This window comes from Callorhinus ursinus, unplaced genomic scaffold (genome assembly GCF_003265705.2).
Source record: "Callorhinus ursinus isolate GAN/ISIS: 27379988/994484 unplaced genomic scaffold, GSC_fseal_2.0 scaffold7, whole genome shotgun sequence".
In the NCBI taxonomy this organism is placed as follows: Eukaryota; Metazoa; Chordata; class Mammalia; order Carnivora; family Otariidae; genus Callorhinus; species Callorhinus ursinus.
The window spans coordinates 5582831-5609547 of NW_027397069.1; the positions used below are offsets into that span (position 1 = coordinate 5582831).

Sequence of the window (26717 nt, forward strand, 5' to 3'; positions counted from 1 at the left end):
TGACATTGAAACAGGACTGTCATGAGTAGGGATGAGATTCTGGGATGACTTTCTGATGCTATAATGGAGAGAACAAAAGATTTAGATAAGAAAGTTAAAAACCAAGATCCTGACAACTGTGGAGCGGATATGAAAAGCAATTAGTCCAAATTAAAGCAAGTAGTAAGAGGACCCCCAAGAAAAATATCTGAGAGTAAGAATCAAATGGTTTTGGGGTAATTGAAGGCTTCAGGAGGAACATCTATAGGAGCGTAACAGTGGAACTTATTCCAAACCAATAGATAAAATGCATGAGAATCTGGAAGGTATAGGAAGTAGTTGGGAAAAAAGTATATATTTCTTTTCCCAATGAAATGTGTGAAAAAAATCAGAAAATTTCAACCAAAACTAAACTAAACTGAACATTGTGTTAAGAAAGCAAAGATTCCAATAAAGTGCATTAAACTGGGCCAGATTCTGAGCAATTAGCAGACAGTGAGAAAGGGAGCCGCTCAATCTGGAACATTCTCCCTCTGGTACCATATAGGTCATACATTGGAGCCCTGGAGGAGGAAGTAGGATTTGAGAACATTACCGGGCTCACAGTGAACAATATTTTCATAGTCAACATACTGACTATCAATCTGTTGATTGTCAATGTACTGACAAGCATGAAAGACCAATTAGGACTGAAAAACATAAAGTTTATGCTTATCATTCATTAAGAAACCCATCATCACGTTCCTTTACTATGCAATATTTTAACGATATGGCATCACCTTGACTAAACTTTTGAAAAGTAATATTAATCAGCTTAACAAGAAATGTGTGGAAACCATATAAGAAGAAATATTTGTTCAGAATCATGAATAAAAACTTAATAAATGGGAAGATAAACATTTCCGTGAGACTGGAGAATAAGAATATCAATTTTTCTTAGACTAATGTGATCTCAACAAATAAAACAAGATGTTTCGAGGAATTAATATATAAAAATAAATGAAAGAATTCTGAAAACAAAAGTTTATGAGGAGCAGCTAGGAATCTTACCAGTTATTAAAAGAAATGTACAATTGTTAGACAATTTGGAGATCAGATAGATTGATGGAGAAGAATAGAAATTTACAATTAGAGCTGAAATTATATGAGTATTCAGTATATAATAAAGGGAGTATTTCAAATTATTGAACAGATAGATTTTTTTCATTTATATTATGCTGAGTCAGGTGATCACCTATTTGAAAGAAAAAATAAGATTAATTCCTATCTCACTTCTTATACCAAAATAAATTCCAGATTTAGACTGATTTAAATAGTGACTTCTGGTTAAGCATGTTAAACATAACAAAATAAGGAACATAAAAGTACGCGTACATTTAAGTCTAATATTCCAATGAGAGAAGTTTTTTTGTTTTGTTTTGTTTTTTACCTTAGATAAAATAATAGCAAATTAGACCACATAGAAATTTAAAATTAATGTTTGCAAAAATGCCACAAACAGAGGAAAATACCTTAAACATATATGACAGATAAAAGACTAGTTTTCTTAATTTATAAAGAGCTGGTGGAAACCCATAAGGAGGGGCAAGAGGTCCACAGGGTAGGAGATTGGCATTACATAACAGCGGGTAGCTTGGAGAAAAGAGAGGACTTCCTCCAGGTCTTTGTTCCTTGCCCCCTTCTCCACCATTTACATCATACTTGTTTTCATCATGACAATCACTTGCCATCATTTTCCCCAAACAGTTCTTGCCTCACCCAGAAGGGATACATTTGTACTTCTCACTTGCTCCCTGATAGCTTTACCATAGTTCTCTTATACACCATATTTTCCATTTTACCTTTTATTAGAGTTGGTCATTTTCATCTTATTCTATCACTTTTGATTATAAATTTCTTGGTAGAAGAAACTGTGTCTTCCTCATTTCAATGCCTGACACCTCAAGCCTCCAGAAACCACTAACAATCCATGTTTAAATAAGTAAGCTAAGCAGACTCTTCAAGGGACGCACATTCTGTGGACAATATAAGTGTACTTGAGTTACATCTCAATCATCGGGATTTAAATTTCTGGATAAAATCTCAGCAGATAAAAATCTGCTGGATAAAATAGCAGCCTTCATGCAAAGCACAAATTCATTTTCAGCCTGTGATAGACGTATTTCATGGCACTAATTTTCATTGGTTTATCCACGTAAGCAGCTAGAAAGACACACATTGTAACAAAGCGTTGCTCTCAAATATAATTCACAGCATCTTACAACATGCATTTTCAGGTGGCTAAGCTGTACAGAAATGAGATTTTTTTTTTTATTCTGAGACTCTGAAGAGAGTAGAAGATAACCCCAGTGTTCTTGCCCACATTGCTTATCTGCCAGCAACGGGTTACAATCCCATAGCTCCACGTTCCCGAGCATTTACTGAATGCATAATAGCTGAGTATTCATGAAAGCTAATGTAGTGGATGAAAACAAATTAATTTGGTTAGTGCCCAAGGCAGTTGAAAGGTACACCTGCATTTTTTGGTCTCTAGGTACTAAGAATAGATGTTGGATTTAATCACAAGCTTGCCTGTCATTTTGGGGGAAAGAAATCCATGTTGGGTAAAATTCCCTTTATACTGGTGGGGGTTTTTGATCTTCCCCTGTTGCTGTTGAGTCTTTAGGATGCACACACTTTTTCACACTGGTGACATCTTCATTGAAGAAAATACAGCAGTCTGATATTTTTTTATGAATCATCTTTGGAACCTGTGTTCCTTGTCTTTGTACATAATAAATCTTCGACAGAAAAAAAAAAAACACAGGGAAAAAAATAATTCCCTTGATGATAAGTGCTGGCATACTTATGAAGTTAAATGACGTGTTGCAAAATCTTCTGAAGCATTTTTAGGATGAGTTAGAGCTAATATTCTCTTAGGCCCCCTGGCAGGGAAAGTATTATATTGTCCTTGACAAAGCTGAGTTCAAGCATCGCTAACAGCATACTTCGTACTTTTGTGAACAAGACACACTGTAGGGTAATGAGATTATAGAAAAATTAACTCAAGGAGATGTTAAGTGTTTCACACATGGACAAAGGGTAAGTGGAAAAACTTATCTCCTGGTACAAGAATCATTTAACAATTAATTGCTCCTTTGTTCAGATGGGTCCACTATGTGCTAGGCATTTAATGTCATACTTCTAAAACAGTTCGTGAAGTGTCCCTAGCAAAGCAAACTGCTAAGAGAGCTTACTCTGTGGGGTACAGCTTGGAAAGTAGTAGATTCAATACCTCACTGAACACAGAATGTGATACTTGGAAAAGGACTTACTTTGGAGTCATAATGACTCAGTGTTAACTTGTTAGTGTCACACATTAGTAGAGTGACTTTGGGCTAATCACCTATCATTCTTAAGCCTCATTTTCCTTATCTTCAAAAAGAAAGAGTCAGAGTAGATTACCTGTAGTGACCATTTTGTCTCTAAGATCCTATCAATGTAACAGGGTTTTTATCTTGGGCTCTGTCCGTCTTTGTATTATCCTGGACCTTATTTCTTGGAATCTGAGAGTCCAGTTTACAACTTCATTGTACTAAAGCCTATAAAGACATTTTTAAAGAGTCACTAGATTCCAATTTTCACTTTCCCCAGACATCATCATTATCATAAATCCTCATTAAGAAACATTTATTGACCACTAATGTATATAAGACACATGAGTCAGGGCTCTACATATAACTCTATATTTAATAAGAAAAACTTGTAAGAATGGAACTAACCAAAGATCTTGGCAGAGAAAGTATGAGTCTTGTAGCTTGGCTGGATTCTGTTGGAATGCTCTATTTTAATTAATTAATTTATTTATTTATTTAGGTCTTGGCCTCTTTCATGGTCTTGACTCTGTGCCTTGAAAATAAAATAATCATGACAAGTGTGTTTGTCTTTATTAAGTTACTCTGTATGGCAGTATCATTTAGAAATATTTGTTTCTTGGGGCACCTGGGTGGCTCTTTTGGTTAAGCCTCTGACTCTTGATTTTGGCTCAGGTCATGATCTCAGGGTCATGAGATCAAGCCCTGTTAAGCTCTACACTGAGTGTGGCGCTTGCTTGAGATTCTCTCTCCTTCTCCCGCTACCCCCCCCCCATTAGAAAGAGAGAGAGCCAGCAAAAGAAAGGAAGGAAGGAAGGAAGGAAGGAGGAAGAAAGAAGAAAGAAAGGAAAATATTTCTTTCTTATAGAGAGTCTCCTGTTTTTAATATAACTGAAATAATTTGATAGATGAATACTATAAAAGTAAAATTAAGGCTATTATTCTCATATGCCTTTAGACAATCAAATGCAATTCACTATAAAAATAAGTTGCACTTAGCAGCAAAATAAAAATACAGTTACCTGTTGGAAATGTTAAATCTTAGCTTGCTTAGAGAATAGAAAAAAAAAATAACAAGAGATCCTGATTTTTTCTTCAATTTACTCAATAGTATTTACCCACCCACGAGGCTAATTTTAATTCAGGGTGATTATTTTAGTTTAAAACACTGAAAAGTTAGATATCAGGCTTTTAGGATTTTTAGTTCTCAGCTCTTTCCCATCTGTTGCATTAAGGCTGTTCTTCCTCAGATCAATCAGATAAAAATCAATAGTGTTGACACCAGAGTCCTCTAACACCACATTCTAATTTTAAAATGCACTTGCGCCTAAGCAGTGTTTAACACCTCCGTTGTCTTCCTCCGCAGGCATTTATGTCCATGTTCCAGATCCTCACCCAGGAAGGATGGGTAGACGTGATGGACCAAACCCTGAATGCTGTGGGCCACATGTGGGCACCTGTGGTGGCCATCTATTTCATTCTGTACCATCTCTTTGCCACTCTGGTGAGTTTAGCATTTCTTTTTAATTCTGTCTTACAACCATAGTGGGATGAGCATCAGCCGGTTTCTGTGGCCTAGTTTCCATTTCAGAACAAGAGCCAGAGAACCCATGTAAATAGTCCGACCAGATGAGGTCCCTTCCAGTCTCAATTCCTATGAATCGAGCTCCTTGAGGAACTAGATTTCAGATCTGAGTAAGACGTCTCCATCAGATACAAGTGTTCACATGAGGGAAAACAAGACGAGACAAAATGGAAATCCCGCATTTGCGTACCTGTTTCATCATCTCTAAGCATTCCCACTCTGGATAATCTAAGGATCAAGCCAGACTACATTATTATGATTGCTGCCGTTATTATTATTTATCATGTAGAGACAAGATCTTCAGTGTCACCGCTTCCTTTTCCAAGCTGAGACTAAACTGAAGACAAGGTGAAGATCTTGGGGTACAGTGAGAAGTCAGCTCAGTGTTTTGGGGCTTTGATGGAAAGAAATGCATGGGAGGACATTAAAACTCAGAGCTACAAATAAATTGTAAAAAGCATCATGAAAATTTAATACCAAAACCCAGGAAAAATTGACTTCTGTCACACAGCAGATTTTTTTTCTTTTCAATGCATTTCTATTAAACAGAAAGAAAAAAATTGTGAAATGTGGCCTTAACATACGAAGGGATGTAATCCTCAGGTCTTTTAATGGCAAAAGTACATCTCCTTACAATAAAAGTGTATGTAGTTAAGAAGCCAACTTAAGCTCTATTATGTTAAAAGTTCCAAAGTAAGAACCCAAAATGTTATCCTTTATCAGAAACACACGAAATTAAAAAAAAAACTGCTATTGTTTATTGAAAAGCAAAATGTTTTATAATTTTATTCCTAGTATTTGGAACAACCAAGGTAGGTAATGCTCCCGCTTTACAGATGGTGAAACTGAGGCTCAGAGGAGTTAAGAAATTTGCCCAATGCCACGTAGGGTGCAAATGCTGGAGCCAGAATGTTCCCACGTCTTCCTGGACTCACAGCCTGTCATTCAGCTATGTCACTGTTTCCTTAGATTGCGATGTTTCCCACTATCCCTGAAAATGTCTTCATGGAGTCAAACCTCTGTCCAAGAGTCACTAAAATAAAACAGATTACAAATGAGTGCTAAGGTCCCTTCCAATTCTAAATATGAACCATGTAAGTGCTTCAGAAACTAGATGTGTTGGAGGTTGCATTTGCTATAGGCAGAGCCTTTCTTTCCAAAACCGAGACACATCCGTCAAGCAGTGTATGGGGATGCATCGTTATCTGGTGTAAAGTTTTAGATTCAAGCAGTAGAATCACATGGAAGTAGTTTTGGCATTTTTTTACATGGGGTGACTTTTAAAATATGCACAAAAGGAAAGAACATTCAGCAGGGGGGAAGGAGGCCCGGCTTCCAGAGCGAAATCTGCCCGCACTGCTGACATGTGGCTCTGAGCACTTTGCATCCTCCCTTCCAGGACCTTTAAGTCTCTGTCATTCATTCATTCATTCATTTACTCATTTGTGAATTCAGCTGTTTATTAAGCATCTACTGTGTCTAAGTTCCTTTAAAACTATGGAATAGCTTGGAGACTATTGATCATGGGTTCAAGGTAGGAGAGAGATGATTGAAATCATCCATGTGTGGTAATAATCTGTCTAATTGTTTTTCTATTAAAACGGTATACTTGTTTGCTATCCTCATGGCAGATTTTTCACATAGATTTAATCCTTTAGTGAGAGTCTCACATAGTATGAAAGCAAGAAAAAACTGATTCAGCCTAATAAACTGTTTACCAAAGTACTTTTTTTTCAAGTGAACTTCTACAGCGAGCACTAATATGATGAAGTAAAATGTTAAATCTGGTGCATTGACTTCTTGGGCAGCCTCATTTTTCCTTATGGGTCAAAACCATGGCACTGACTGTGGAACATGGAAGCATTTCCAAGGACTCCCGAGGGCTCACCTGCACTCCTAGGAATCCACAGAGCACATCTGGAAAATCCATATGCAATTCTGCCTTTTCATTCTACTGAGTCAAGTATCTGCCCAAACCATTTATTGTAATTTTTCCATCATGATTTTCAAAACGTGATTCTAAATTAAAACTATAAATTGAAATAATTTCTTCTTTTATTCATAGTCTTTTCCAAATCTGGAAAGCAACGAGGGCACTTTGGGAAATAAGGTGGAGTATAGCTGTGGAGTTCAAAGTCTAGATTCAGGTTCTAGCTCTGTGGGTCACAAGATGGGTGACTTTAGAAGAATCCAACAACTTCCCTAACCTCTCTGTCATGTATCTGAAAATGAGGATAATGATGCCGCACATACCCCCTTTCCACGATTGCCATCTCCATGTGAGCTGTATTTTTGAGGATGTTTTAGCCGTGGGATGTGAGGAAGATCACAGCTGTCCCCAACACTGAGTTTAAATAAGATGGAGTGTGCCTTTAAGGGTATACATTGATAAGTGCTGAAAAATTATTATATTAGTTCAGATGCTTTTAATTTGTAGAAGTATCACTGATCAGTTTAAAATGTCACTGATGCCCCTTCCTGGACCGAGTCCTTCTCTACCTTGATCTTTCCTTCTTTCCCACACTTCTTCTCCCAGACAACGACTAGGATGCATTTGGTCTGAATCTAACTTCCAGTTTTAAATCATATTTTACTGAATTTAACATGCTGTCAACTATAGGAAGACTTAGTTTGTTTAGTATTAACAAAAAGCAACCATGAAACCATACATATAGATGATAAGGTGCACTCCAGTTTCAGAGTAGTTAAAATGTGAAAATAAATGAGTGTCTTAAAATCAATGAAGTGCAGTAGTCTCCCACATATATATGTGTCCATCAGAAACATATAGTGCTTTAAATTTAAGGTTATAATCTACATTTTATACCATTAGTTTGTAAGATTCATATTAATTTTGTAGTTTGAGAACTCTGCCCCAGTGCCCTGATGGCCGTCCCTGGGGGAGATGTGCTTGCATACTTTTTTCCCTGTTATGACCACACACCATGCTGAGGCCAGTTTATACTTGATCATTGTTTCCCTCCTCAAGACGATTAGTAGCAGCAATTTTCAGAATAAATGGTATCCAACTCTGCATACATTCTCAGTGCTTTTGTCACCAAAGACTGTTTTCAAAGTCTTTATTTTAATACATGTAAAGTTCATTCAGCCATTAGTCTGTATAGTCATGAATATATGGAATATAACTGACTATGCCATATTTGTTTATCAGAACTTCCTGGTGGGTATTTACGTTGTTTTCCAATGATTTGCTCTCAATATTGCAACTAATACGTTTGTACGCTGTGTCCACTTGTGTGAGAGTTTCTGTGGTATATATGCCAGAAAGTAGAATTCAGGATCCTCGATCCTGCCCAGATGGCTCTGTAGCATGCGCCTGCAAGCCCATATATCAAATCTGGTCCGAAGGCTTTAGTTATACAGCTTGTGAGCAAAGAATGGTTTGCACGTTTTTAAATTCAAATATAAGTATTCACAGAATATCATCAGTGTTATCTCTTGGCCCTCTAAGCCTAAAATATTTACTGTCTGGGGCTTATATTTGCTGACCCCTGTTCTGTGTGCAAGCTGTACTGATTCACCCTCTCAGGTGTTGAGAATCCCTGTGTTCTTATGTTCTCACTTCTAGTTGATATTGTTAGACTTAAGACTTTGACAGTCTCATGAGTTGGATGGTAATATCACTTGGCCTTAAACTTGCATTTTTGTCTTTCAGTAATTGTTAATAAGGGAGCACTTCTTCATGAGCTTACTGGCCATCTTTGTGATTCACCCAATTGTATTGTATGCTTTACCTATTTTCCTAAAGGCTAGTTTGTCTTTTTAAAATGCATTTGTTGGAGTGGTACATAGCCTCTGGATAGTAATCCCATAGGTGTTGCAAATCTCCTCTCTTAGGCAGCCTTTTGCTATTTCAATGTATCTGTGAGGTCTTTTGACATTATGTTTTGATGTGGTCAAGACGATCATTTTTTCACTTATTTGGTCAATATTTTTTCTGGACTCATGCTTAAGAAATTCTTTCCTACCCTGAGATAGTAAAAATATTCTCCTCTGTCTTCTTCTAATTGTTTTGAATTTCTGCCTTCCACCATTAGGTCTTTAAGTAATCATAACATACTGTTTGTACGTAGTGTGAGCCAGATAAAATACACCACTGCAATAAAATTCACATTGGTTTTTCCCAACCAGATTTATGGGAAGTTTTTTACATTTCGAGATATTTAGTTAGGTTGCCTGATTGTGATATCTAAAGCCAAAAGATCAACTACTCAGATTGCTACATTTATAAGTGATTTTTTAAAATGAGAACTAATTAATTCAGTGAAAGAAAATACTCCATATAACTAAATTAAACCTGATAGTTCCATTTCCAAACAAAAGTCTTGAGACTGGAGTCACTTCCCCAGTTCACTGGAGATTTTGCCTGGAGCATGATCAGCAGTCACCTTGTTTTTCCTGACATCTTCCAACCCACAGTCACTACCGTGGCCTCCATCAAGTTAGCTCAATCTGATTCAACCCCGTTTTCCTGAATCTCAGCTCCTGGGTCTAAGTACCAACCTACATCCTGGCCAGATTAGACAAGAGCTTAATCCCTGCCGTTTCTGAGCCTACAACCGGTGCAGAAGTAGGGCTGGTAAACACCAACCAACCAACCAACCAACCAACCAACCAACCAATGAATAAAGCCTGCCATTCAAGACCTAATGACACAAGTGATAAAAGGCTGTGGATTGCCGTGGGATCAGTGCCCACATAATAAACATCTGATTTGCACTCATCCAGCCCTACCTGATCTGAAATAGTTAAAATATTGACAGCGAAACAGCTGGAAATGGTTTGTGGATTGACATATAAGTATGTGGTTGGAGACCCTAGGCCTCTGTGACATATGCATCACATTCCCTTAAAAACTGAACACTTACGGGGCGCCTGGGTGGCTCAGATGGTTGAGCGTCTGCCTTCGGCGTGGGTCATGATCCCGGGGTCCTGGGATCGAGTCCCGTGTCGGGCTCCCTGCTCCTTGGGAGCCTGCTTCTCCCTCTGCCTCTCTCTCTCTCTCTCTCTGTCTTTCATGAATAAATAAATAAAATCTTAAAAAAAAAAAAAACTGAACACTTAGAAGTTAAAATCTCGATTCCATAAGCCTGTCTTTAGGCTTGAGCTTCATTAAAATGAGCATTTTTCTTAAATTGTATGCTTCTTTTTGCAAAATACTACAAAGCATTTTAAGCCAAATGGGAGGAAAAAAAAGTCCACATAAATATACAAGCTCCGCTTTGTTTTTTATCCACACTGGCCCAGTGGTGCCGCACAACCCAGGGAGTTCCTGATTTAGTCTTTTCAAGGACAGGCATATGCCAAGTAGCAAAACAAGAAAAAAAAACTGGCTGCAGTTTGTTCTGGAATAAAAAACAGCAGGCTATTCCATTGCCCCCTGGGGGCACCAGTTTGTCAGCCCACAATGAAAATCAAGCTTAAGTGTATAGCAAATGCATATTCATAACCATTATCTATTGTTTCTTTAAAATGTCTCTCTCATCCACCAGGTATGTATTGTGTATTTCTGTCCTGATCGCAGTTTGCCGAGTGCTTGTGAAATTTGTCTTTTCCCCCACTTTTGCCAATGATTAGGGGATAAGGACTGTGGAAGACTTACTGATCCAGTTGAAAACCTCTATTTTTTTTCTTCAGTGTTTTTCCCTTTATTATTGTTTCCAAGGAAAGCCCTGGGATGTGAATACTGAAAGAGAGAAAATGTAATTAAGCGTTCATTGTGGATAGTCTTTTTGTTACCTTTGAAGTGCTTAAATTAACACAGCAATCTCTTGATTTTGCTTCTGTGGTGGCAGCTTTCTGAGAATAGTCATATTTTGCTGACAAAAATGGGCATTCCAAAGTGTAAATTAAATAACTTGATTTTATAGAATTCATTTAAGAGTGCATCTGTGTTGAACAGATCCCATTTTACATTGCTCTGATTACATTTGACTTTTTTGTTGACCTATGTAAAAAAGAGATTGTTTCCAACTACAGCTCATGAGACAACTTAGGGTAGTGTGATTCAAAGTGGTAAGAAGGAAAAAGAAAAACACAGGATTATGGGGTGTTGACCAGATGCCTGCTGTGCTTTTACCGTATGCTTGAAAATAATTTTTAAAAAGGAATTATTAATAAAGTTCACCGTAGCGAGCGAAATAAGATTAAAGGTGACATTTCAGCTAATGGGCTGTCATTAAGCTGTATCGTAAGGAAAAGAAAGTAGTAAAAGTAAACTTTAAAGAAGAAGTGGGAAGGGAAAGGGGAAGATGTATATAGGACAAAGACATGACTGTATGCAGAGATAGAGAGAATGTAAAATAAAGGTGGAGATTCTCAGCCAAGAAAACCCACTCTCAGATGGTAAGGCCCCCCTCTTTCACAATAAACTGTGACTTTCAGCAGTCTGAGTCATGCTGCCCCAAACGCTGAGTGTGAGGTAGAGAGGGTGAGTGCCCTGGTGTGCTGGGCAGAGTGGTCCCATCACAACAAAACTGGAGGGAATAATGAGACTGGGAACGCACCTGCCTCTGCATTCTGTAATCTCCCGAACCCTGCTGAAATGTGTTCTGGGTAAAGGAAGGGAATCAGACTAATTGTCTGTGGTTGAATGTATAAAACTTAAAACATCGCAAATACCTAGCAAAACCTTAGCTCAGGAGGATCTGACTTTTTCAGTAGAGTGCGAGGCGTGAGAGGAGTAGTCAGAGAAGGAAAGAGATTTTGTGGTGGCCAAACACCTATTAAGGAAGTGGGGCAGGAACCATATCGAACCTGGAAACAGATGCTTTGAAATCCACTTAGCTAGAAGGTCAGAATCCCACCAATATGTTGGTATGTCCAATTCATAAAAATTCTGGGAACGAGATTTGCCAGGCTTCCAGGGACTTGATATGTGACATTTCCCCACTAAATGCATTATCAAGGCTAAAAATATCTTGAGAATGGACGTTATAATCTGAGCAAACTAGAAGAATTAGGTACCTAGGATATTTTAATAGTTATTCTACACCTTTTCATCGAAATTGGTGATTCATAATGTATCAATATTGCTCATAAAATAAGGAAGTGGATAAATTACATAAATTACATCAGTTGTCTATTACATGGTAGACATGTATTATGTGGTAGCACAAATACTGGCATATTAATATAATGGACTGTTATAGACCTGTTAAAAGTGGAGAGTAGCCAAAGCATAAATATATATATATATGAACTTCTTTTTTTATTTTATTTTTTTAAAGATTTTATTTATTTATTTGAGAGAGAGAGAGAGAGAGAGCATGAGAGAGGGGGAGGGTCAGAGGGAGAAGCAGACTCCCCGCTGAGCAGGGAGCCCGATGCGGGACTCGATCCCGGGACTCCAGGACCACGGCCTGAGCCGAAGGCAGTCGCTTAACCAACTGAGCCACCCAGGCGCCCCGAACTCCTTTTTTTTTTTAAAGGATTGTACAAATTAAATACCACTGGGTCGAAAGTATACGTGTGCCTTAAAAAAGCTCAAGAGGAAATGAAGGACTGGACCATGAGCCTCTTTCTCCTGTGAAAATGCATCATTTAAAAAATTCTGATGTAGTATTCTGTGCCACATTATAAATTCAAGTATTATGTAAATCTAAACATTAAAAATTAGTAAATAAGGCAGAGCAGGTTGACTGCATAATTTAGAATTGGTCAAGTGTAAAGGTAAAAGCATCCCGTGGAAACGATGACGCTCTTGTGATGCGTGTGGTGAGTCCCCGTAAAAAATATTTATTATATCAGTAACATTTTAATATAAACCTGTGAATCACATGTAATGATGATGGAAAACCTTTTGGCACAGCAATTGTGACACCTGTAGGTAAACACTGAAAGTAAGACTCAGACCTCAGTGTAATGCATTCAGATTATTCGTGAGCATTACCTCAGCTTTTTATAAAAACAGAACAAACAAATGAAAAAAAACAAAACAAAACAACAAAACACTGAGAGAATCGGGGAACAGTTCTTGCTTCCAGAATGAGGACTTGTCCCCCACTACTGTGACTTCCGGGGTGGGGAGGAAGTGGCCAACACCCAGACCAGCATGCACCCTCGGCCCCACTGTGCACAGCACCAGGTCCGTAGGAAAAGAATGTCTCCTTGACAGTTTACATTAAATATGTTGATAGTGGAGCTGTCAGCCTCCCTTCACTTCTATTCCTTTATCACAGTGGTTATTGCCACCTTATTAGAGCCTGAGAAGGAACTACAAAGTAATTCTCACCTCCTTGCAATCACAGCAGTGAATCCTGCCTCTCCTGCACCTTCTATTTCTATTCCAAACAGGCCATCAAAGCCAGACTTTGGTCACTACCTTATCCCAACGCTCAGCGACAGGGACCAAGCTAAAAGTCCATGTCCAAATGGAGTTTCAGGAGGAAACTCGAGCTCCACGCAGATTTTTAAATACGATTTCTGTGGGTGCCATCACACTGTCAGGTTAATTAAGCAGTGATGCTGAAACATGCAAAGATATTTGTTGAAAGAACTTAAGTTTGGGCGCCTGGGTGGCTCAGTTGGTTAAGCGACTGCCTTCGGCTCAGGTCATGGTCCCGGAGTCCTGGGATCGAGTCCCACATCGGGCTCCCTGCTCAGTGGGGAGTCTGCTTCTCCCTCTGACCTTCTCCCCTCTCGTGCTGTTTCTCTCTCTCTCTCTCTCTCTCAAATAAATAAATAAAATCTTAAAAAAAAAAAAGAAAGAACTTAAGTTTAATGATGGTTGAAAGCAAACTTTAAACTTTCTCTTATATTATTTGTGAATGTGTTGCCCAGACCCCTCCCAACTGCTTAACTCTAGATGTGGGGCTTTCAAACCGCACAGCGCCTTCATCATTTCTCCTCGCAAAGCCAAAGCTTTGACTTTTTGAGTCTTGCCTTCTCTCTGCCCTGAAAACTCAGCTCCTATCTGCATGAGAAGGAGAAACCATGGCCAGCATCTCACATCTGTCTCTCTGTCCTGCTCTGAGGGGAGCTTTTCTCTCTCTCCTCCAGAAAGAATGTATAAAATGACTGGTTTTTTTTTTTTTATGACAAAACCTTATGTATTTAATAGCCCTTTGTCAAACTGTACTTTATACTGTCTAGTCACTGTTCCAATGAGCCAATTTAAAATAACTACATTATTTTATTTGCCTAAAAATTTTTTATGCCTAAAAAAATTACATTTGGAAGGAAAAAATTAACAGAAGGGAAGCTAATGTCATCACTTAGTGATCATTACAACCTCCCTCTCACACCTCCCAGCCTCCGTTGGTGGCATTTGGGCAAATTGCCACCTCTCTGGCCTCTGGAAGCCATGCTCTATGGTACTTAACCACTCACCAGACCCCAAATAAGCCACATGCTCCCAAGGCCTTGTCTTTGCACATGCCACCTGGAAATCCTTTCTCATAATTCTCTTCCTGCCAAAAATGATCTTTCTCCTTGATATTTTGTTATCTTGGTAGCACACGGTTGGACTTTATCAGTACCTCACAATCTTAAATAAGTAGCATTCAGAAGACACGCTCCGGCCCGTTGGCCCAGATCAGCTCTCAGAGGTCTAAATGCTCAGAACTAAATGTGTGATACTCTGATTGGGTTTAGTTTCGGTTGTCAGTCTTCATACTTGTGTGAGCCTCCCTGTCAAACCCCGCTCCAGTTTTCCTTCACGTTCCTCCTTTCTGAGAAGAAACAACATTTTCCAGGACGGAGCTTGAGGGAGGCAGGGGGGCGCAGCCTGTCTCCATGGTAGGGCAGCAGCCACACTCAGGGCCCGCGGCAGTGTTGGTGCCAACCCGGGTGTGCTCCACATCCATGACTTGGCCCCACTTCTCATCAGAACTGTGGGGGGTGGCAGCCCTGCCGGAGACCCCACACAGATGAGGGGTGGCCTGCATGGAGTTGGAGGTCCAGGAAGTTCTGAGAAGAGAGGGAGGCCTGAGAGAACCTCAAGGACAAGTCCCTCTCAGTTCCCACCTGGAATGGCAGAATTTCCCGACTTCCTGATTAGGAACAACACTTGTGTGAGAACAACGGCCCAGGCTAGAGACCAGATGGAGAGTAGAGGGGCTTGAATGGGGACCCCCAAAAAGAGATGTCCATGTCTTAACTCCCACAACTGTGAATTTGACCTTCTTTGGAATAAGGGTCTTTGCAGATGTCATTAAACTAAGGTTCTTGAAATGCGACATCCTGGATTATCCAGGGGAGCCCTACATCCAATGACAAGTGTCCTTATAAGAAATAGATGAAGACGAGACACAGGAAGAAAGAGACAGCCACGTGAAGACAGAGGCAGAGACTGGAGTGATGCCACCACGTGCTAACGACCGCCTGGGGCCCCTGGAAGCTGGGAGAGGCGAGGTCGATCCTCCCCTGGAGCCTCTTGAAGGAGCGTGGTTCTGCTGACAACCTGATTTTGGACAGCTGGCCTCCAGAGCTATCATGGAGTACATTTCTGTCGTTCCCAGCCACCCAGCTTGTGCAACTTGTTACAGCAGCCCCAGGGAACTAACACAGAGGGTGTCACTGGGAATCAGACCTTAGCAGGAGCTACAGGAGCCGAGATGGTGATCAATTCACCAGAGGCCCCCAAACAAGCACCATCGCTGCCCCGGATGGGGGACAGAGGACAGGCCCCATGGCCACAGTGGACCAGACGCTGATGATAAGCATGCCCTTGACCCTAGGCCAGCAAAAGGAGCATTTATTCAAATGTAACTGAGTTTTAAAGGACTGAATTGAATCGATACAACAAGATTCAGTTTTCAGCCAGCAAACAAATGGAGGGTTTATGGACTAAATTAAATTCATGTGTAGAAATATCAAGAAAACTATTTTAGTTTCTCCTATCTAAATTTATGTCTGTATATTTTCATACAGGCTGTACCACGCCACAGGGTTGTCAGAAGAAGATTAAATGATAAAAGGGGATAGCTACAATTCATTGAGCTATTGTTGTTATTGTCTGTAATATTTCACAGACAAGGGCCTCAAAACTCAGTGTCTGGTGGCTAACTGAGGTCTCCCACCACGGTGCTCCTTCTACCCGGCCGCCAACCTACAGCGGCTCAGTTTGACTGTGAACTTCATAGCAGTGAGCCCAGTATCGTATCTGTGTTCCTGACCAGGCAGTGTCTGACACATTGATGGGGCCCAATCAACTTCCTGTCGAATTTAATCGAAGAACATAACCTCTCTGTCCTTAAGTAGCCTGCCATCTGTCTGGTGTTGGGAAAATAATTAAAAATAAAACATCCTGCCAACCCAGAACACCTCTCCCCACCAAGGTAGATGAGAAAGAAAATAGTTTTATGATCAGATCAGCACCAATCCAGACTGCAGCAGGCATCACAGGCAACCCACTAAGGAGACCGCAAAGACAAAGCAATCTCACCTTGTATATGTATAGCCCGTTACATCTGTGTCCTCCAGATGAAAATAACCAGGCCTCACATAAGAAGACGTGACAACACCATTTGTAGAGTTCCCCCTAAACTCACCTGGGTATTGGGGTGGCCATCTGTGGTAGCTAATTACCTTTATCCAAAAGAAAAAGAAAATGGATACCTTCCAGACAAGTAGGTAGTTTCGCAACATGACACCGTGTGGCTAAGTGACACTCCCCTTCCCCCCCACTCCCCCCATGGAAAGGGAAAAGGGGAAATAGATAGGGTGCTGTCTGCCTGATGTTTATGTGTCAAAGAGATTGCCCCCCTCCAAAGAAAACCATTCCTGGGTTGTAAAATAAGTGAGATTTATTTTGCTTTTAATTTGATGTATATACATCTCAAAGGGGCAGGAGAAGAATTTCCAGAAGAAGACAAGTTTTCTGAAGGAAATGCTCTAAGAAAAGGGAAGAGAACTGTCACTTTCCCTCTTATCATCAGGGAATTTTTTTTTTCTTTTTAGATTTGTGTTTACCCTTTACTGGTAAGATAGGAAAACTGGTTAAATTAGGACTGAGGAGTGCCTGGTCAAGTACCCGAAGAGTGATGGAAATGGTGTACCCCTCCATAGACACTGCTCTTGATGAGAAGATCATGGTCATGCAAGGGGCCTAAACTTAAAGGGGACTATGAAAGGTCCTGTTGAGAATAATGTCTGGTTAGAGGAAGGCTGAATATATCTGTGCCTAGGTGTCCGTGGTGTGGCAGACATGGTGACATCAGTAAACATCTGTCATCTAGACCATTCTGTATCTTCTTTAAGTTCTGGTAGGATCCCAATGGACATGGCTTTTAAACGGAGGGTATTGGCACTTGTCCCAAGGCAAGCATATACTGTCAAAATTTAATAATATCTGGCAGCTCTTTTTCCCCTTGTTATATACTCATTGAACGTGGAAAAGAGCTAGCCATTAACTTCTGCATAATAAATCTCTCTGGTACTTAAAAGTCATGACTAAATTGCCCTAACTTTCTTACCTTCATGCTTAGCCATCTAATACTAACGAATGGAAATAATTTCTTAAGAGGGAGATTGAAAGGAGGAACATAAATTAGGAATGAAAATGATCTATCAAATGAATGTGGAGCTTTAGAGAATTCAAACTTGAAAAAGGACTAAAAATTAAATATTTTTTAAAATTCTACTTTTGTGTTGCATTCTCTCTTTTACCTTATTTACCCATTCCAAAAAAAGCATATGCCTTTTTTTCTTTAATTTGTGAAATGTGGTGAAATACCAGGAAAAGGGGGAAGTCTGTTTTTCACAAAGGCAGGCACCGTTAACATTTCTTTTTTTTTTTTAAAGATTTTATTTATTTATTTGAGAGAGAGAGTGAGAGAGAGCATGAGAGGGGAGAGGGTCAGAGGGAGAAGCAGACTCCCCGCTGAGCTGGGAGCCCGATGTGGGACTCGATCCCGGGACTCCAGGATCATGACCTGAGCCGAAGGCAGTCGCTTAACCAACTGAAACACCCAGGCGCCCCACCGTTAACATTTCTAAAGTACCTCCTTCTAGCATTCGCTCTGTTGTTCTTTTTTGTACCTCCTTGCACTTCTACCCTGTACACTCTTACTTAATATTGTAATGTGAGCATTTTTTCAATACTATTAAAATTCATGAATGCATTCTTTATCTAGCCGTATAACAAATTATGGACAATAAGAGCTTACAAGGATAAACATTTATTTCTCACATATTTTCTGCAGGTCAGGAATCTGGGACAGGCTGAGCTGGATGTTTCTAGCTCAGAACGTCTCATGAGTTTGCAGTCAAAATGTTGGTGGGGCTGCAGTCAACTGAAGGCTTGACTAGGGCGGGAGGATCCTGTGAGATGGATCACTCACAGGGCGGGAGGCCTTGGTTCATCACCACATGGACCTCTCCATTGGGCCATTTGAGTGTCCTCATGACATGGCACCTGGCTTCCACCAGAGTGGGTGATCCAAGAGACAGCAAGCTGGAAGCCACAGGGTCTTTATCACCTAGTCTCATAAGTCACCCACAATCATTTTCGTAACCTATTGCACAGACCAGCCGTATTCAACTTGGGAGGAGGCTCACAAGAGTGTGAACACCAGGGGACCCTCTTGGAGACTAGCTCTCACAATGGGAATTTGTAATGGCTGCGTGAATTTTATAATAGAGATCTGCATAACTGTATTACCTATTTATGTAAGGTTAGATACTATTTCTGGTATTTCATTATTACAAATAACTATCAAGCACCTTTGTATATAAAGCTTTTTAATACTCCAAATTATTTTATTTGGATATAGTCTCAGAAGTGGGACTGTTGAGTTATAAAAACTTTTTTCTTAATTTCCATTTAAATCGGTTTCATAGAGCAAATTAATATCCTAAATTGTTTATTTCAGTTAACGTATGCATTTCCTTTAACATATTTGTGCTAAATACCTTAAAATCCCTGTGCAGTGCTTCACAACTACATGTTCATTTTTCATTTAATGCATTCTATGTAGTATATATTTTTAGGTAGATATTCTATATCATATATATATAATATTTTGATACTTACGGCATGTGGGTTTTTTCATTGTTATTTAACCATTTTATAGATCCTCCTGAGTTTGTTTGTTGCTGTTATTTTGGACAACTTAGAACTTGATGAAGATCTAAAGAAGCTTAAACAAGTAAGTAATGTGTGGGGAATTCTTCAAATCTGCATTTAAAAAAAATAAGGGTAAAACGTGCTTACAGATACTGTTAAAAGAGAGCTTCAAAGTAAAAAAAATAGATTTTAATAAGTAAAGGCAGTCTAAGTTGGCAAAATTCTCTATTGTTTAATTTCTGTCCATTATCAACAGGGAAGGTTTTTTATTGCTCTATAATTATCCTAGGAATATTTTCATATTACTATTTTGAGTAAAAGTAAGATGGACATACTACAGGAAATTGGATTGGCCACTCTTCTCCTTCTGCCATTACATGAAGGTGTTTGAAAATGAAATGCCTCAGGGCCAGATTGCCATTTTGCATAATTATGTGTAATACTCTTGGCCATCATCATAAAAATATTAAGCATCAACTTGCCTGACCTCTAGACACTAAAAGAGAATTTAGTCTTGGTGCTCATAGTCATTATAAGAAATAGAATAGAATAAATGATCAGCTCTGTGCCCAGTTATGTGTGAAAACAGATTGGATATTATAGCATTGATAATCATGCCCCCAAAAATGTAAATGAAAATGTGTGAAGGTTATATGATTGATGGCAGAAAGATAACAGGCATGATGGACCATTCTCATAGTTTCTGTTGCATGGAAGATCTTTGGCTTAAATATTTGGCTGTATCAAAGAGTAGAGACCCTTTGAGAAGTAGAGTTGGTGTGAGAAGAGGACACGGGATAAGATACTCGTTTTTTTATTAAAATATAGTTGACATTCAATGTCATATTGGTTTTGGATGTTCTACATAGTGGTTCAACAATTCTATATATTATGCAATGCTCAACATAAGTGTAGTTACCATCTGTCACCATACGAAGTTGTTACAGTATTATTGAATATTCTCCGTGCTCTACTTTTAATCCTCATGGCTTATTTATTTTATAACTGGAAGTTTGTATCTCTTAATCTCCCTCGCCTATTTTGCCTTTCCCCACCTCTTCCCCAGCAACCACCAGTTGGTTCTCTGTATTTATGAGTCTGTTTCTGATTTTTTTGTTTATCTGTTCATTTGTTTTGTTTTTTAGTTTCCACATATAAGTGAAATTATATGGTGTTTGTCACTCCCTGTCTCACTTATTTCACTTATCGTGATACCCTTTAGCTCCATCCATATTGTCACAAATGGCAAGATCTCATTCTTTTTATGCCTGAGTAATATCCCATTATATATATATATATATACACACACCACCTCTTCTTTACCCATTCATCTATCAATGGACACTTGGGTTGCTTCCATATTTTGGCTCTTGTAAGTGCTGCCATAAACATAGGAGGACATATATCCTTTCGAAGTGGTGCTTTTGTTTTCTTTGGGTAAATACCCAGTAGTGGAATTACTGGATCATATGGTAATTCTATTTTTAATTTTTTGAGGAGCCTCTGTATTGTTTTTCACAGTGACTGCACCAGCTTGCATTCCCACCAACAGTGCACAAGGATTCCTTTTTCTTCACATCCTTGCCAACACTTGTTGTTTGTTGTGTTTTTTGATTTCAGCCATTCTGACAGGTGTGAGGTGATGTCTCATTGTGGTTTTGATTTGCATGGCCTTGATGATGAGTGATGTTGAGCATCTTTTCATGTGTCTTTTGGGCATCTGGATGTCTTCTTTGGAAAAATGTCTATTCAGTTTCTCTGCCTACTTTTTAACCAGATTGTTTGGTTTTAGGGGGATGTTGAGTTGTAGAAGTTCTTTATATATTTTGTATTTAACCCCTAATTGGATAGATCATTTGCAAATATCTTCTACCATTCAGTAGGTTGCCTTTTCATTTTGCTGATGATTTCCTTTGCCATGCAGAAGCTTTTTAGTTTGGTGTAGTTCCAATAGCTTATCTTTGCTTTTGTTTCCCTTGCCTGAGAAGGGGGGTAAAATATTCTTGGATCACCCTCCCCACCACTGCAAGAATAATAATTGGGATGTTAACAAAGAACCAAGGCTACAAAACAAGTCTTGCCTGGAATTCTAGGAAGGCCCTACACATTCAGAAATTTTAAATTGCATCTAAGTTGTCTTTTTAAGGAAAGCAAAGACATAACCTATTTAAATGGTTTTGTTGTCATTTGCATATCTTAAAGTCACTTTAGGCATTTCGTCTTTGTATTTTTGTTTATCTCCAAAGTCTGTGCTTTTAACCAAGGGCAGTCAATAAAAGAAAAAATATATATTTGATAAAAAGGATGCCCACTGTGAGCATATCAAGGAAGGATATAAGTGCTTTCCTGTCCTTTAGCTACACAAGCAAAATGGCCCTCCGGGCACAGTGGAAATGATTTCTTCCAGATCTTTTCAGTTTGCAGCAACAGTACAGGTTGTTCAAATGAGAGTTGGGAACTTCTTTTATGCCATTGATACAAACGCTTTATGCAGCTTCTAGTTACAGAAATATGTAATTAGTGAGTTCAAAATTGAAACTGACTAACCATATCAGTAGACATAACTAATAAAAATCTGCTGTTGTATAACCACCTTAGTCCTTGCTTTACAAATCTGGTATTTAGATGTGGGTTTTCCTGTATACCATGTTTACTATGCATAGATTTTAGTAGAGAACATTAAAATGTGTATTCTATGGATAAAATGAAAATATTCTATTCTTTTAAACTGGTGGTACAGCCAGGTTCAATATGGTTTTAAATAACCATTGACCAATTAAAATTCCATATAATTCCAGCCCACATTTTTCTAAAATAGTTTTTCCACTAGAAAGAAGTAAAATAAATCTGTATGGCAGTTTCTTTTCAGGTTTATGAATTCAGATGTACTAATATTTGATATTAGTGTTGATATTATATATAGTATATATGTATATATAACATATATGTATACTTTTTATCTGACCCCAAGAGAAAAACCAACAATAAAAAAATCAGGACTTTAATTGACATCTGACTTTCTTCTTGGACTATACAGTTTTAGTAAACTATATGGTCCTTTGCTTTGAACATCTATCATTAGTTATAAAATGGCTTTTATTTAATCACTTGCTGTATATTAGTGATGCTTTGTATTTCTGGAAATCCTATACACCATAGCTGATTATCCAATTATGCCAGCCTACAATTTGAAGTATCTTCTTAGAATATTTGGAGATATTTGAACACTGAAAATCCCAACCATAAATAAAACAGGAAACTCATTTTTATTGGTACATTTTTATTGATTAGACTGACACTCCCTATCTATTAAATTCACCTATTAATTCATACTTGAAACTCACCAAATATTAGCTTACTAAACTAAAATATCCTGTTTCATTTTTTTCCATTCTGTATAAGAATATTCTGTTTCATGAGTTTTTACTAATTGTGTCATTTTTTATACCCCACCACCACCTTATTTCCAGTGATCTTGGCCTTTGAGGTGGGCCTCATTTACATAGTTTCAAGAATACACCCCCACATACACACACATACACACACACGTATACACTTTCATACACACATGCATATAGTCATGTGAATAATGTTAGCCTGTATCTCACAGCTTCTTTCAGACCTCCAATAAAAATGTTACCTGAAATATTTGTTTATTTAGTTTTCAGTGTGCAGCCTCAGCCCTTAAGGGTTTAAATGCAAATACTCTATTTTTATTATTCCAAGATAGAGAATAGAATGGGGAAGATGTAAAAAGTATTTGATTTTCTTAACATTTTAGGGTCCAGACAGCACTGCATACTCCATAGTCTGTCTTTGCTCAGTACAAACTTTTTTTTCCTCTTTTATCCTTTCACCAACTAATCTGTAGGTTCTTACAGCTCCAGTAATACTTGCCGGACTCATTCAGTGCCAGGTGCTGTGTATTTTCACTTATTTAAATTTCATAGCAACCCTATGATGTGGTTATTATTAATATATCCATCTTACAGATGAGGAAACTAAGGCACAGAGAAGTTAAGTCACTTGCCTAAGGCCACACAGCTAATACACAGCCGAGTTAGGATTCAAACCTAGGCAATTCAGACCTAAAGCCCAGGCTCTATTCCTGAGTCACAGTAAAGCTATATAAATGCCAAACATGAGTCATACCTGTTGTGGAGGCTCACTCATAAGACTATTAATTACTCGTGTATAAATAATCATATTTTAGATGACGGAAATGTTATTATATTCGTGAAAGGACTGTTGGTGTGAGAGGCAGTTTCTAAGGAATGGAGGTGAATTAAGCAACCCAGTCATTAAAACTATCCAAAATAGTTCTTTGTTTCCCTGGAAAAGCAGCTGATCTCATCAGAGCCACTGGAGTTAGGACTTTGCAGCAGGTAAGAGCTCAGATGCTTACTATTCACTCCACACGATGGCAGATGCTGCCCAAAGCACCTCTTCTCTCAGTGACCTTCTGGAGCAATGAGCCTCTTCAGACACTGCCACAGTGTGCTTGCAATATATCACATTTCAGTGAGGCCTCTAGAGACTTTTAATGTATTTTATTATGATTGTGGTAAAAACAACTGTGTTAAAATGTAAATGTTGGTTCGTAAACATTTTCCAAGAGTAATAGAAACCAGTGCAAGTCACCTCTAAAATGGAAGGGTTAAGTATGAAACATTAAACAAAGCTATTAGAAAGAAAATGTCTGTTCTCATGCTTGGTCAGAGGAGGAGCTATGACCCTGAAAATGGATGGGATAGGAGAGAGCTAAAAAGTACAGGGAAGACGCTAGAAAGGAAGAAAAGCAGGAAGATGTGAAGTAGGGCCCTAGGAAAACATTCAAGATACGAAATTAAAGAGCATAGATTATGACTCTAACCCACGATGAAGGGGGAGCAGTGAGACCGAATCCAGAGTTAGGAAGGGGATCAAGTCAGGTTGTCAGATGGCAAAGGACACCAGAGCCCTTCAGGGAGAAGCTCCCCGAGGCCAGGTGCTGGCCAGGCGTTGGTGGAATCCTGGAATCACATTCTTCTTCAGTACAAGCATGCTACATATCTTTTTCCCATTGCTTTCTGGTCACCTCCTTGGCCTTTGAGACAGTGGTTTCCACCTGGGGACTGCTGACCTGCAGGACTCTTCAAGAGAAAGTATGGAGCCAGGCGCCTTTTTTTTTTTTTTCTAACATTTCAGGAAGCCTCGAGGGAATCGTTCATGCACCCGTGTAAGACCAGATGTGCTAATTCAAAGCTGGAAATCTGCAAATTCTAGGTGGTAGTGCAGCTTACCTTATGCTGAAGCGCTGAAGTTTCTTCATATATGCCTTCCTTTATGGGAAAAGAAGAAACATTGAATTATTTATTGCTTAATAAAGGCATTTTGAAAGAGGAAAGTGTTTTTTTTTTAATGGGATTCAGAGGGGCATACTAAAAGCGCTCCTTGAGGATACATTTTTTGAGGGGTTCTAAAGTACCTGTTCCCACCAGGCCCCCCTCGACGGTATCACCAGGGTTGTGCCTTGATAGCCACTAAGGTAGCTTTTCTTTTGTCACTCTTTAAGATAAATGATGTTCTAAAAAACCATGCCAATGATGCTCCATAAGAAATTCATCTTTTGCTTTCCCTGTGTGTTTGCATATAAGACACAACCGATTCCTGGTAGTGATATAGCAGTAGCGATCATTCATGGCTCCCATACCTAATTAACTAGAGACCATGCTTCCCTTTTCACCAGCCCAACACCCAACACAGGCCCTGGAGATGGAAATAGATATAGATACATGGTCAGATAGAAATAAAGATATAGGCATATAATGGTTTTCTGTGAGATTGTCTGTGAATGTGTAATTTGGCTACTGAGAAGCCAGATCAATTTGCATACAAGCTAAAAATGTCCTTGACCCAATGCAGTCCTGTGAGCAGTAGTAGGAGACAGTGACCTTGATCCTCAGTGGTGTAGCAAAGACACTGGAGAATGTTGGTGGAGTTTTGCAAACTTCAAAAGTGAAGAAAATCCTCACAGCTGTAATGATTTTTGCAAATTCAGTGCAAACAGATATAAAGGGTTTTCTTTCAAGCAGTATAAAATTCATTAAACTATGAAAAAAAAAAAAACCACAAAGAAGCCTCAGGGAAAGAATCATTGAAAGGAGAAGTGTAGATAGTCTATTTTGATTAAATTCAAAACTCTGAAATTAAAACTGTTTCCAGTGCTGTGTCAAGTCTCATTTGAATCCTGGTTCAAATTTGATGATGTTTGGTCTTTGGTGGTGTCCCCTGCATGGTGAGAATGGACATGTAAAGGAACCTTCCTCTCTTATGACTGTGGTTTTTTTTAAATTATATTCCCTTTAAAATATGAGTTCTAGGGGAATATTTCTCTTTAACCTCACCTGTGAGCTTTCATTATTATCTCCACTCACTTTGTGTCTACACGAAGGTCTTTCCAGATGGAGAGCAGTTGCACAGAGACCGGTGTTGGGGAGTGTGCCATTCAGCTCTGCACTGGTTGCCGTCTCCTGATCTGGGTCAGGCCTTCAGTCTTCTCAGTATTTTGCCCACGAGTGAATTCATTCAGCCTAGTATAACACAAAAGAGTGACATAACTCTGTGATCCTAAGTACCACCTATTGAAAACTACCTCATGCAAGGCACTGCATGTTAAATTATTGGATTTTATGCTGAATATTAAAGACACAGAAACTAACGCTCAAAGGAGGACATTTCTTGCCCAAGTTCATACAATTCGTAGGTGCCTAAGTTGGAACAGCATGGGCTCTCTGACTCAAATCCAGTGTCCTCACCAAGGGACATCACGGTGCCTGCTCAGAGAACCAGTTCCTTCGCTGATTATGAGATGCATGTCTAGAAAGTAGGTTGGACAATGTGCTTACATTTGTGGATCAGCATCTTCTCTTCCTGCGGGTGTATAGACGGAAGGTCAAATTATAATCAGAATATGGTGGAGGGAGCCAGGAATTGGTGTGAGGAGGAGGGAGGAGGACTGTGTGATTCAAGTATGTCAGGGCAGCAGGCTAACGTCATCTGAGGTATCCCTTTTATCGATGGGATGCTACTGCTCAGAGACAAGATCTACCTGTTTTATAGTCCTGAGGTCTGACTACTTCTCTGCTGTGCTTCAGACATTGTGTTGGAGGCAAGGGACATAATGATGACCAAGAAATTGTTCCTGCCTTAAGTTGCTTGGGAGGTGGTGGGAGAAAATGACATGCAAACAGATGCTGTGAGGGGCTTGGGGACACATAGGAGACTCGCACAACTTTAGCCATGAAATCAGAGGTGTTTTCTCACAAGGATGGTGTAGACTAAAATCTGAAGTAATGTTTATCTGGGTGAAGGGGATTAGGAGGAAGTGGCCTGAGGAATGGCACTCGAGACCAAGAGGACAGCAAGCTTTTTCTTTGGGTAAGAAAAAGCATTAGAAGTTCACTGTGACTCAGGTGTTGAGCAAGGGAGAAATGGTGTGTTGGAAAAATGAGCAGGGAACTGCAGGTGAAAAGCTGTGAGCAGTGCTCAGTATTTAGGTAGTGTCCTAAGGGCATTTAAGCCCAAGAGTGACATAATGTCCCCTACGTTCCAGGGAATGGACTGAAGGGGCCCTAGACTGATGATAGGAGCATGGGTCCTGAGCCAGACGGTGATCGCAGCCTCAACTAAAAGAAATTGAGCCAAGGGAACATACAGGGGTGGTAGAATACAGAGGGTAGGATTTGGTGGTTAGTTGGAAGTAAGAAAAGAGCAAAGGCAGGAGACCGGG

General features: G+C 39.2%; 1 protein-coding gene across 3 annotated transcripts in view; it reads left to right on the plus strand.

Moving 5' to 3' along the window:
* Positions 1-26717, plus strand: part of NALCN (sodium leak channel, non-selective) — a 308717-nt gene that overhangs the window by 181418 nt on the left and 100582 nt on the right. For 2 of the 3 annotated variants that reach the window (XM_025874689.2, XM_025874690.2), the window contains exons 14-15: positions 4699-4836; positions 18954-19028. In XM_025874689.2, the coding sequence (XP_025730474.2) occupies positions 4699-4836; positions 18954-19028 (213 nt within the window). The remainder of the gene's footprint in view (positions 1-4698; positions 4837-18953; positions 19029-26717) is intronic. The other variant, XM_073894331.1, reaches the window with a different exon arrangement.